The sequence below is a fragment of the Cebus imitator genome, unplaced genomic scaffold (assembly GCF_001604975.1).
Source record: "Cebus imitator isolate Cc_AM_T3 unplaced genomic scaffold, Cebus_imitator-1.0 Scaffold329, whole genome shotgun sequence".
Classification (NCBI taxonomy): Eukaryota; Metazoa; Chordata; class Mammalia; order Primates; family Cebidae; genus Cebus; species Cebus imitator.
In genome coordinates, this window is record NW_016107644.1 from 2,585,040 (window position 1) to 2,597,683 (window position 12,644).

A 12,644-nucleotide genomic window follows, 5' to 3' on the forward strand; every position below is an offset into this window, starting at 1 on the left:
AGGAGTGGAATGTCTGGACGGTAATAAGCAGGAGTGGAATGTCTGGACGGTAATAAGTAGGAGTGGAATGTCTGGACAGTAATAAGTAGGAGCGGGTGTCTGGACGGTAATAAGTAGGAGTGGAATGTAATAAGTAAGAGTGGGTGGCTGTATAAACATAGAAGAAGAGATTGGTGGAAGAAATAGAGAATCCAGAAATAGATCCATACACATGTGAGCAACTAATTTTCAACAAAGTTACATGGGTATTTATGGAGAATGGATTGTCCTTTCAACAAATGGTGTCGGAGCAGTTAGATAGCCATTGCAAAAAAATGAAGTTGAATCCTTCAAAGATCTAAATGTAAAAGTATAAAACTTTTAAAAGACAACACAGAAAAAAGTATTTGAATTAGGCAAAGGTTTCTTTGGTACAAGCCCAAAAGCACAATCCATAAAAAACAAATGAGTGAAGTGGACTTCAGCTCAAGTAAAAACTTGTGCTCTTCAAAATACACTATTAAGAGAATTAGAAGACAAGGAGGGCAGATCACTGGAGGTCAGGAGTTCGAGACCAGCCTGGCCAACATGGCGAAACCCCGTCTTTACTAAAAATACAAAAGAATTATCCGGGTATCATGGCACACACTTGTAATCCCAGCTACTTGGGAGGCTGAGGCAGGAGAATCCCTTGAACCCAGGAAACGGAGGTTGCGATGAGCTGAGATTGTGCCACCACACTGCAGCCTGGGCAACAGAGTTATCTGTCTGAAAAGAAACAGTTCATTTTCTGATTCATCTATAGAAATACAGTTGTTTATTTGAGACAGGATCTGACTGTGTTGGCCAGGCTGGAGTGCAGTGGCAGTCATAGCTCACCACGGCCTCAAACTTTGAAGTCCAAATCATCATGCCTCCTCGGCTTTCCAAGTGGCTGATATAGGCACACACCACCACACCTGGCTAATTTTGTTTTGTTTGGAAAGACAGAGTTTCACTATGTTAGTCAGGCTCGTCTTCACACTCCTGGCCTTAAGCGATCCTCCCACCTGAGCCTCCTGAGTTCTTGAATAGCTTGGGACTACAGGCTCACCATACTCGGATTTTGTTTTTGTTTTTTGTAGAGGACAGGGTCTTGCTTTTTTGCCCAGGCCAATCTCAAACTCCTGGCCTCAAGCAATCCTCCCACCTCAGCCCCACAAAGTGCTAGGATTACAGGCATGAGCCACCACACCTGGCCTATGTTAATGTTTTCTTTTTCTTTTTCATCTGTCTGTACTTTGTAGAACTTATTATTAGGAATGCTTTTCAGAAATGACCTACGTTTATTTCTAGTGGGAGCTAGCAGTTTTTATTCACATTCGAACACTTTTTAGGGTGACCATAGATCTTGCTTTGCCACAGATAGGTTTGGCTAAAGCCTGTTTTCCCGGCAGCATTGTTAAGAGCTCTCTTTCACGCTTGGAAATGCCCCGGTTTAGAAAATAAACGATGTGGTGACTTCAGTTCCTGGTTCCTGTGGGGTGACCCATGCTGGCCAGGCCAGGGATGGCACCCCTCCTGCCCACTTGCCTTGTGGGGTTCAGCGCCTCCCTGTGGGGATGGGCTGGGGATGGCACCCCTCCTGCCCACTTGCCTTGTGGGGTTCAGCTCCTCCCTGTGGGGATGGGCTGGGGATGGCACCCCTCCTGCCCACTTGCCACTCCCTGTGTCCCTTGGAGAGTTCTCCCACTTTCTGACACCCCCAGAAATACCTTTAAAAGTAAGTTTGTGTCTGGTGTAGCAGCTCATGCCTGTAGTCCCAGCACTTTGGGAGGCTGAGTTGGGAGGATGACTTATGCCTGGGAGGTCGAGACTGCACCCCAGCCTGGGTGACAGTGGAACTCTGTCTCTTCGAAAAAAAATTGGTTAGAGGTTTTCTAGAGTCTGTTTATATTGTGGAGTATTTATGCTGCCGTATTACTGAAAACGCCTTTTTGTTGCTACTTGTTTTTAGTTCCTTGTTAAACTGCTCGCCTCCTAGCCCCGCGACTTCATCGTCACCCAGGCTTCAGCTTAGTTACACCCTCACAGCTCCCGCCCTGTTCTCTCATGTCTTCGTAACACCATGCTCCTTCACTTCCAGCGTTCGCCATCGCTGGAATCTCATGGTTCTCGGCCGTCAGGTCCCACGACTGTCCTCTCCGTCATGTTCCAGCACAGCGCAGTGTCACTCGGGGACAGGCCATTGAATGGGTGACAGAAGGACTGACTGGAAGGGGCATTACACCCAAAGGACATCTTTCCTTTATTTTTTTTACTGAGACGGAGTTTCACTTTTGTTGCCCAGGCTGGAGTGCGATGGTGCGATATCAGATCCCTGCATCTTCCACCTCCCAGGTTCAAGCAATTCTCCTGCCTCAGCCTCCCAGATAGCTAGGATTACAGGCGTGCGCCACCAAGCCTGGCTAATTTTGTATTTTTAGTAGAGATGGGGTTTCTCCATATTGGTCAGGCTGGTTTTGAACTCCCAACCTCAGATGATCTGCCTGCCTCGGCCTCCCAAGTGCTGGGATGACAGGCGTGAGCCACGGCGGTCTTTCCATTCGTAGATGCAGGAGCCACCATGGTCCTTTTTATATTCAGTTTTTAGTCTGGGTTGATTATGTCGTACATTAGCTATTTTCATTTTTATTTTTTATTTATTTATTTTTTTTGAGACGGAGTTTCACTCATGTTACCCAGGCTGGAGTGCAATGGCGCGATCTCGGCTCACCGCAACCTCCACCTCCTGGGTTCAGGCAATTCTCCTGCCTCAGCCTCCTGAGTAGCTGGGATTACAGGCACGCACCACCATGCCCAGCTAATTTTTTGTATTTTTGGTAGAGACGGGGTTTCACCATGTTGACCAGGATGGTCTCGATCTCTTGACCTCGTGATCCACCCACCTCGGCCCCCCAAAGTGCTGGGATTACAGGCTTGAGCCACCGCGCCCGGCCACATTAGCTATTTTCAAATGTATATTTCATGTATTAGGTCTTCTAGCAAGGTAGGGTGAAGTGATTTCAAGGAATTCAGCTTTGCTGTTGTAGCAGCTATGCGTACCTCTCAGGAACTGTTTGAAGGATGAGGGCGTAAATTCTAGGTGAAACAACCTCTTTCTACTATTCTAGGTTTTAATTCATGTTCCCCAATCCTTGATTAATAGGCTCCTTGCATGTTATTTCATGTCTCTATTTTTTGCTTATTTTGCAAATTTTAGGGTATTTTCGTTGTGTACATGGATTGTAGGAAGTCAGGGAACACGTTTTTCTATTCCAGTTTTCCATTATAATTTTTTTCTATACGTACTGAGGCTGACGTCATGACGGTAGAGGTTGAAACGTGTGATGTGGTTCTGTGCTTAACTGGATTTCATCTCTTACAGGTAGCGCACGAGGGCCACGTGTGTGCCTCAAGATGACTGGGCAGACCCTGTCCTCAAGAGCAGAAGCTGGCCTCCACTGCTCACATGGCTGTCTACACCACGAAGTATTTAGTAGCTGGACTCCTGGAGAGCAGTGATCTATGCCCTAAGACAATGAGTTACAGATTCTTTTTTTTCAGTAATATTTATGATTAGCCATATTTATGGAAGCATCCTGAAAGATGGAATTAAGATGAGAAAGTGAAGATAATCTACATTCAGAAGCAGAAATGAGCACTTGGATCCGTTATTAACCTGAGATACATGGTGCAGCAGCGGCAGGAGTGATGGTCAGTCATGGAGAGTAACTCACAAACTTGTCCCAGAGAGGACGGTGATTTCGTTTCTGATAAAATAAAGTTTAAGATAGAAGAGGAGGACGATGATGGAATTCCTCCTGACGGTTTGGAAAGAATGGACTGTAAACGCGAGCAGGGCACGAAGCAGACAGACGGCAGCGGGGAGCGCACGGGCCTTGGCGGGCCGGGCTGCGGCTGCAAGCCCCCGGGGAAGTGCTTGTCGTCTGCAGAGAGCGAGGACGACTATGGCGCCCTGTTCTCCCAGTACAGCAGCACCCTCTACGACGTGGCCATGGAGGCCGTGACCCAGAGCCTCCTTTCCAGCCGGAACATGAGCTCCAGGAAGAAGTCTCCGGCCTGGAAGCATTTTTTTATCTCTCCCCGAGACAGCACTAAAGCAATTTGCATGTACTGTGTGAAGGAGTTTAGCAGAGGCAAAAACGAGAAAGACCTGAGTACCAGTTGTCTCATGAGACACGTGAGGCGCGCACACCCGACCGTGCTCATTCAGGAAAACGGCAGCATGTCCGCCGTGTCCTCCTTCCCCTCTCCCTCGCTCCTGCTTCCCCCCCAGCCTGCGGAGGCCGGGGACCTCAGCACCATCCTCTCACCCCTCAAGCTTGTCCAGAAAGCGGCGTCTAAGATCCCGTCCCCCGACCGAATCACAGAGGAGTCTGCGTCTGTAGTTTCTTCTGAAGAAGTCTCTTCCGACGTGTCCATTTCGGAGAAGTGCGGCAGAGAAGAAGCCCTGCTGGGGTCCTCTCCTCACCTCCCTGCGCTCCATTACGATGAAGCTGCAGAGAACGCAGCAGAGAAGAGCCTTCCACTTCCGAGGAGCACGTCGGGGTCCAGGAGAAGGTCGGCCGTCTGGAAGCACTTCTACCTGTCACCGCTGGACAGCTCCAAAGCCGTCTGCATTCACTGCATGAACGAGTTCAGCCGGGGGAAGAACGGGAAGGACCTGGGTACCAGCTGCCTCATCAGGCACATGTGGAGGGCGCACCGAGCCATCGTGCTGCAGGAGAACGGGGGCGCGGGCATCCCGCCGCTCTACTCCACCCCTCCCACCCTGCTGCCTGCCCTGCTGCCGCCCGAGGGGGACCTCAGCTCTGTGTCCTCGTCTCCCGTCAAGCTGGTCAGAGAGTCCCCTTCGGCCTCCTCCTCCCCTGATAGGCTGGCTGAGGACCTGCAGTCTCACTTGAACCCTGGAGATGCGTTGATGGAAGATGCAGCGGCATTCTCGTCCTCCGACGACGTGGGGGAGGCCTCGGCGTCCTCTCCCGAGAAGCAGCAGGCTGACGGATTGAGTCCTAGATTGTTTGAATCTGGCGCCATCTTCCAGCAGAATAAAAAGGTCATGAAGAGGCTGAAGTCGGAAGTCTGGCATCACTTCTCCCTGGCCCCCACGGACAGCCTCAAGGCTGTATGTCGGTACTGCGGCTGCGTCATCAGCCGGGGGAAGAAGGGCGACGTGGGCACCAGCTGCCTGATGAGGCATCTCTACAGGCGCCATCCGGAAGTTGTCGGGAGCCAAAAAGGCTTTCTAGGTGCAAGTCTGGCAAATTCTCCGTATGCCACGTTGGCTTCTGCAGAAGGCTCTTCTTCCAAATTGACTGACTTGCCGACAATGGTTCCAAAAAACAATCAAGTCATGTTTCCTGCTAATAGCAAAAAGACCTCAAAGCTGTGGAATCATTTTTCTGTTTGCTCCGCAGACTCCACAAAAGTCGTGTGCTTGCACTGTGGCCGGACCATCAGCCGGGGGAAGAAGCCGACCAACCTGGGTACCAGCTGTCTCCTGAGACATTTACAGCGTTTCCATAGCAACGTCCTGAAAACCGACACCTCGGAGACGGCTCGGGCCCCCTCTCCGGACATCCGGGTGCCGCTGGGCACAGAACTGTCAGGTGCTTCCTCCTTTGATGACACCAATGAGAAGTTTTATGATTCTCACCCAGTTGCCAAAAAAATCACAAGTCTCATAGCTGAAATGATTGCACTTGACCTCCAGCCATATTCTTTTGTAGACAATGTTGGCTTTAACAGGCTGCTCGAATACTTGAAGCCCCAGTACTCCCTCCCTTCCCCTTCCTACTTCTCCAGGACAGCTATCCCAGGGATGTATGACAATGTGAAACAGATCATCATGTCCCACCTGAAGGAAGCTGAGAGTGGCGTGGTCCACTTCACGTCTGGAATATGGATGAGCAACCAGACCCGGGAGTACCTGACCCTCACGGCCCACTGGGTCTCCTTCGAGTCGTCCGTCCGGCCGCGCTGCGAGGACCACCACTGCTCGGCGCTGCTGGACGTGTCCCAGGTGGACTGCGACTACAGCGGCAGCAGCATCCAGAAGCAGCTGGAGTGCTGCTGGGAAGCCTGGGTGACCTCCACCGGCCTTCAGGTGGGCATCACCGTCACCGACAACCCCAGCATCGGGAAGACGCTGAGCGAGGGGGAGCACTCGAGTGTGCAGTGCTTCAGCCACACGGTGAACCTCATCGTCAGCGAGGCCATCAAGAGCCAGAGGATGGTGCAGAACCTGCTGAGCATCGCCCGCAAGATCTGCGAGCGGGTGCACCGGTCGCCCAAAGCGAAGGAGAAACTGGCGGAGCTGCAGAGGCAGTATGCGCTGCCGCAGCACCACCTCCTCCAGGACGTCCCGTCCAAGTGGAGCACGTCCTTCCACATGCTGGAGCGGCTCATTGAGCAGAAAAGGGCCATTAACGAGATGTCTGTGGAGTGCAACTTCCGAGAGCTGATCAGCTGCGACCAGTGGGAGGTCATGCAGTCTGTGTGCCGGGCGCTGAAGCCCTTCGAAGCCGCCAGCCGGGAGATGAGCACGCAGATGTCCACCCTCAGCCAGGTCATCCCCATGGTGCACATCCTCAACCGGAAGGTGGAGATGCTCTTCCAGGAGACCATGGGCATTGACACCATGCTGCGCGCTTTGAAGGAGGCCATGGTGAGCCGCCTGTCCGCCACCCTCCACGACCCGCGGTACGTCTTCGCCACGCTGCTGGACCCTCGCTACAAGGCCTCCCTGTTCACGGAGGAGGAGTTGGAGCAGTACAAGCAGGATCTAATCAGGGAACTTGAACTCATGAATTCTACCTCAGAGGACGCGGCTGCCTCCCACGGGTGTGATGCCGGCTCCCCGTCGCAAGACTCTGCCGCAGAGGAGAACCTGTGGTCACTGGTGGCCAAGGTAAAGAAAGACCCGAGAGGAACGCTGCCTGAAGACATGGTGCTCGCATATCTGGAGGAGGAAGTGCTTGAACACAGCTGTGACCCGCTCACCTACTGGAGCCTGAAGAAGGCGTCCTGGCCGGGGCTGTCCGCGCTGGCCGTCAGATTCCTGGGCTGCCCCCCAAGCATCGTCCCTTCGGAAAAGCTGTTCAACACGCCCACGGAGAACGGTAGCCTTGGCCAATCCAGGCTCATGATGGAACATTTTGAAAAACTTATCTTTTTGAAAGTGAATCTCCCCTTAATATACTTTCAGTATTGAAACTCACGACGGCACCTCCAGGCCAGAGGCGTGGCTGCCCCGGCGTGAGCAGCCTGCACCGGGGCTGCTGCTCGCTCCGCCCAGGGCCGTGCGGACGTCAGACCGGGCACTCTCAGGACCGCCCTCCAGCTCACCAGTGTCTCCACGTGCCTTACCCCTCCTCCTTCAGGCCAGGTTTCGCGGTGTGTTTTTTAAGACATCTACTAGAAATAGGTTGTCCTGTCAACTATGAAATATGACTAGATTTTAATTCATAACTGTAAAATTTTTTAAAGTTTTGGGTTAGTAATTTACTAGAATGACAAGATGTAAACAATTTTATTCTGTAGGCTTTTTACTCAATTATGTACAAACCACAAATCAGGTACTGTATTTTAGTTAAGCATTGCTTTAATTGCAGCAGAATAGCTTTTGTGGCTATCAAATGAAATCTGTAAATAGGAGGTGGAGGTCAAGCCATCCTGACTGAGCAGTTTCTAACTGCAGGTTCTAAAGTATATCGCGGAGTACAGATAATATTCTGGAAGGTAACTGTTTACTACGACAGAGACATGGCATTTGGAAACGAAACTTAGATGTTTCATGGAGTTTGTTTTGAGAACGTTCCCATTTCAGGTTTCTGCATTCAGGCTTTACATGGTCAGTTAACTCAGAGATACCCCGACTGTTTCTCATCAGCTCTTCTGAAACGTGATCCGTCTGTAACTGTGCTCATCACCTCGCCAGTGCGTTCAGTGACACGCTGACGGCAGGTGTCCCTGCTGAGACTCCCACGCCTCTGTTTCAGCATCTCCACGCTCTGAAGCTGTCTTTCAAAATGTGTGCACTGACCCCTTGTTTGATCAAATTTGTGTAAAATTTTTTTAGAAGAGATGGCTTATTAACAGGGAAGAAGCTTGTTACATTACAGTTGTAAGAATAGCCTTAGGTGTTTAGATTTTTTTTTTTTTTAATGATAGGGAAGATTCAGCCATCGCTGGGATATTTTAGAATCCCAAGGACATCAGAATGAAGTATCGGTTATCAGATTCTTTTAACAATTATGTCTTCAGAGAAAAAAGGTTTCATTTTCTCGTTTTAAACCAATTAAATATTCTGGGTTAGACAAATCACTCGTTTGCCTACAACCTTTTAGGAAAGTTGTTTTGTTGAAATACTGTACTTATGCTTTATCTAAATTTGCATCCACTATGTTTTAGTGTATTTATAAATGGTGAACTCAGTTTCTGAAATTAAACTTTTTATTTGCAATTTTCTAGTGCTGGCAGACACTGGCTTTTTATTTTTAGGCTAACAAAACAGGCATATTCTTTGTGGCCCATAGTTGTGCAGCATTTGAAATTCCACCTTAACCCCAGATAGGGCTCGGGGGAAGTGGAGGTGTAATTGTTACAACGGCAGTTCCAAGCATGGTAACGGTGGTGACTTTCCAGGTCTCGTGTTGAGGTGGTGTCAGGATGCAGGAGCCAGTGGCCAGCCCCGAGGGTTGTCTTGGCCGCAGGCTCTGCACGTCCTCCCTGATGCCCTCTCACCCGTTTGCTGTGCACTCGTTCCCGTGAGTGCCCAGGAGTGCTGATTGGGGACAGTGCCTGTGAGGCTGCAGAGGAAGTGGGGTCCATGGCCCACCCATCTCGCCCTCGCCAGCAGCTCTGGCCAGTGCCCTCCTGGTGTAGAAGGGGTTGTGCCCAGGATAGGAGGCAGCCACAGTTCTTGTTCAGCTGTGCCCACAGCTGGCTGGCAGTCCTGTGTTTCTTAAGATTGTATTTGAAGTGGTAATGTCCTTTGAATTTTGGGATATTGAGTTTCATGGATTTTCTCTGTAAAACAAGCCAGCACAACTGACTGTAGCAGAATCACGTCCACTCAGTCATTCGACTGAGAGGAAGTGCCCTCCTTTCTGCAGGGCCTGGGCTAGTTCCTGGGGCGCAGCAGAGATTTCCGTGGACAGTCTCTGGTCTCTCGGGGCAGATCGTCTAGTCCAGGATTGGCAAGCTGCAGCCATGGGCCAGTCTGGCCCTCTGCCTGTTTTTCTAAAAATTTTCTGAAATTTTCTTGGAATACAGTCACAGCCATTTTTTAACATGTTGTCTTGGCTACTTTCAGGCTGTGACAGGAGAACTGAGTAGTGTGACAGAGACCACAGGCCCACTGAAAGGGCCAAACAGGGCTGAAAATACTGTTGGGCCCTTTCCAGAAGAGCAAGTTTGCTGGTCCTTGAGCTAGCTGGCTTTTATGTTTGTTTGTTTTAAGCTTTCAGCCTCATGCTGCTGTATTTTTAGTTGAAGTGTTCTAAGTAACGGTGTATAAAAGGGGATTGCAGAGAAAAGGAGGGCTTGCTTTACTCAATAGAAAATATGGCCCCGCTTGAGTGACACTAGGAGAGTCGTACATTCCGCTCATTTGGTCGGTGGACGTTTGTTGAAACCAGGCACTGAGGAAATGGTCAAATTGTGCCCTCCAGTTGCTGACAGTCCTGCAGGAAGATGGACAAGAGGCCGCGCGCTGACAGTCACATGACTCTCACCGTACTTGGATGAGGGGACTGTGGGTGCAACTAGAAACTATGTTTATTATTCTTAGCCATCCCCCTTGCCTCTCCGTTCAAAACCCTAGCTGCGAGCTGTTTGTTTCCCTGCCTGGAAATTATGCTTTAGGCAGTTTCCTTACTTTCTCAGGTCTGTCTCAGATAATAAAAAGCCCTTTGTATGAGCCTTGGAGCTGTCTCTTCAGTGAATGAAATTACCAGTCATTACACGAAGGGACTGTAAAAAGTGTGTGAAAATATTGAAGTAAAAGATAAAAGCAAAAAATAAAAACTTTATTTCTTGGCTGGGCACAGTGGCTCATGTTTGTAATCCCAGCACTTTGGGAGGCTGAGGTGGGAGGACTGCTTGAGGCCAGGAGTTCGAGAAATTACCCAGGTATGGTGGTGCATGCCTGTAGTCCCTGCTACTTGGGAAGCAAAGGCAAGAGGATCACTTGAGCCCAGGAGTTGGAGGTTGCAGTGAGCTATGATCACACCACTGTACTCCAGCCTGGGCAACAGAGCAAGATCCTGTCTCTTAAAACCACTGCCACCGCCACCAGCACCAACAGGCGTTTGTATTTCTCAATGTAAGCTCCATCAAGGTCAAGATACTTTTGTAAGCTATGACACCAGCCATGTAGTCCATCCCTAAAGAACTGAGGGTGCTGGGAATTTAACCATGTCAGTGCAGCCTTTTTAACATTATTAACTGAAGAGAAAGATGAGTGCCTTTAAGGATTTTTTTAAATGAGGAAGCAAGTCAGGAGTGAAATCCGACTGTAAGGTGGATGCCTAATGATTTCCCAACAAAACTATTGAAGAACTGCCATTATTTGATGAGAAGGATGAGTGCGGAGCACTGTCATTGTGGAGAAAGACACTGGTGGGGCGTTCCCGCGTGTGTGTGTGTTTGTTCTTTTTTGGCTAAAGCTTTGACTAACTTTCTCAAAACACTCTCATAATAAGATGTTATTGTTCTTTGGCCCTCCAGAAAGTCAACAAGCAAAATGCATTCGGCATCCCAAGAATGTTCATGTTGCCATGACCTTAGCTCTTGACTTGTCCACATTTGCCTTCACTGGGCCACTTCCACCTCTTGGTAGCCATTGCTTTGATTGTGGTTTGTCTTCAGGATGGTACTGGTAAAGCCCTGTTCAGTCTCCTGTTACAATTCAAGGAAATGCTTCAGGGTCCTGATGACACTTGTTTAAAATTTCCATGGAAAGCCCTGCTCTTGCGTGCAGCTGATCTGGGCACAACAGTTTTGGCACCCATCAGGTGGAAGGCTTGCTCAACTTCAGTTTTGAACCCGTTGATGTGTCTGTGGGCTTAGCTATTTTTTTGTGTGTGCTGTTAATCATCAGTCCTCTTTAATCAAAGCATGAACAAGATGAATGTTTTCCTTGCAAACTGATGTAGATGCTCTGCCACTGTGGTCTTCATCTTCATCATTGTCCCTTCTTAAAACAAGGTGTCTATGTATATACTGCCGATTTCTTTAGGGCACTGTCCTCATACACGTTCGTAAAGCATCAGTGATTTTCACCATTCTTTCACCCAAGGTTCACTGCAGATTTGATGCTTGCTTTTCCTTCAGTTTTAGCAGAATTCATGTTCTGATAGGAGTTCTTTTCAAATTGATGTCTTACTGCCTCAAACCAGATCTATTCAGACATGTTATAACAAGTTAGTTTGAGTTTATTTTGGTGCAAAAGAATTTTGAAATCCATGAACTTTTTGAAGACCACTCCTGCAGTAATAAAACATGGAACTTCATTTAAAGCTAAAATTCCTTTCCCTTCCACTTCTTTTTTTTTTTTTTTTTTTTTTTTTAAATTCTTCAGCTAAGACAGCAGAAGAGGTGATTTATTTTATGGTTGTTACATTCGGCCACAAGTAAACATAGAAATAGTCCAGAGTGTCACAGGTCCAGGGCAAAGGACCAACATGGGCAGTTTTGGTTATGAGCAAGGTGAGTCTCAGGTGATTGGTGATCAGATGGCGATGAAGTTCTAGATCCACTGAGACAAGCTCTAGACAGTAGCATGCAGTCCCACAACTTGTACCAGCATCCCCAGCGTCTGGCATTCCACGTTTCTGCTCCTGTGGCCTCCATGGTGCAACAAGCTAGCGGTTTACTTGAACCTCTGCCTCATCTTTCTTCTTTTGCGCTTCAGCCTGCGCATTCCTTTCTTCCTCCACTTCGCTCTCATGGCGCAGAGGTTTCCCAAAAAAATGGCGCTAAGGCCAAGAGAGCCCTTCCACTTCTGAGTATGAGACAGGAACTGGTATTAAACCAAACCCTTCCCAAGAACTATCAAGGCCATATAAAATCTATTTTTAAAAAGAGCTTTTTGAAGACATCAGAGAGCAATTAAGACAGGATTTGAGGAAACAAAATCCTAGTGAGCTGAGACTTGGATATGGGTGAGTCCTGCATTTGCAACATTTTTTTGTACTGGGCCATTTGCTGGTGTCCTGCTCTAAGGCCTGAAAGAAGGTGGCAACCAGAGCCCACGTAGTGTCACTGGGCTGGGAGACCGGCAGCAACATATGAGCTGTCATGTTGGCCAGGATGCCAGAGCCTCGGAGAAGGGCGAGTTCCCTGCAGGACACCGGAGCCTCAGAGAAGGGTGTGAGTTCCCTGCAGGACGCCGGAGCCTCGGAGAAGGATGAGTTCCCTGCAGGACGCCAGAGCCTCGGAGAAGGGTGAGTTCCCTGCAGGACGCCGGAGCCTCGGAGAAGGGTGAGTTCCCTGCAGGACGCCGGAGCCTCGGAGAAGGGTGAGTCCCTGCAGGACGCCGGAGCCTCGGAGAAGGGTGAGTTCCCTGCAGGACGCCAGAGCCTCGGAGAAGGGTGTGAGTTCCCTGCAGGACGCCGGAG

The 12,644-nt window shown here is 49.4% G+C and overlaps 1 protein-coding gene and 1 long non-coding RNA gene across 2 annotated transcripts in view; one reads left to right on the top strand and one right to left on the bottom strand.

Annotated features, from left to right (window-relative positions):
* LOC119467767 overlaps positions 1 to 12,638 on the bottom strand; it is a 25,247-nt gene extending 12,609 nt beyond the window's left edge. The window contains exons 1-2 of the long non-coding RNA XR_005196384.1: positions 9,302 to 12,638; positions 1,209 to 1,213 (exon numbers count right to left, since the gene is read on the bottom strand). This is a non-coding gene — a long non-coding RNA (uncharacterized LOC119467767). The remainder of the gene's footprint in view (positions 1 to 1,208; positions 1,214 to 9,301) is intronic.
* Positions 3,233 to 9,947, top strand: ZBED4 (zinc finger BED-type containing 4). Its single transcript, XM_017504865.2, has one exon. The coding sequence runs from the start codon at positions 3,722 to 3,724 to the stop codon at positions 7,232 to 7,234; it is 3,513 nt and encodes a 1,170-aa protein (XP_017360354.1). The 5' UTR covers positions 3,233 to 3,721; the 3' UTR covers positions 7,235 to 9,947.
* Positions 12,639 to 12,644: the final 6 nt, after the last annotated feature.

Excerpts from the sequence above, each read along its gene's own strand:
- ZBED4 (XM_017504865.2), top strand. The coding sequence starts at position 3,722 with ATGGAGAGTAACTCACAAACTTGTCCCAGAGAGGACGGTGATTTCGTT.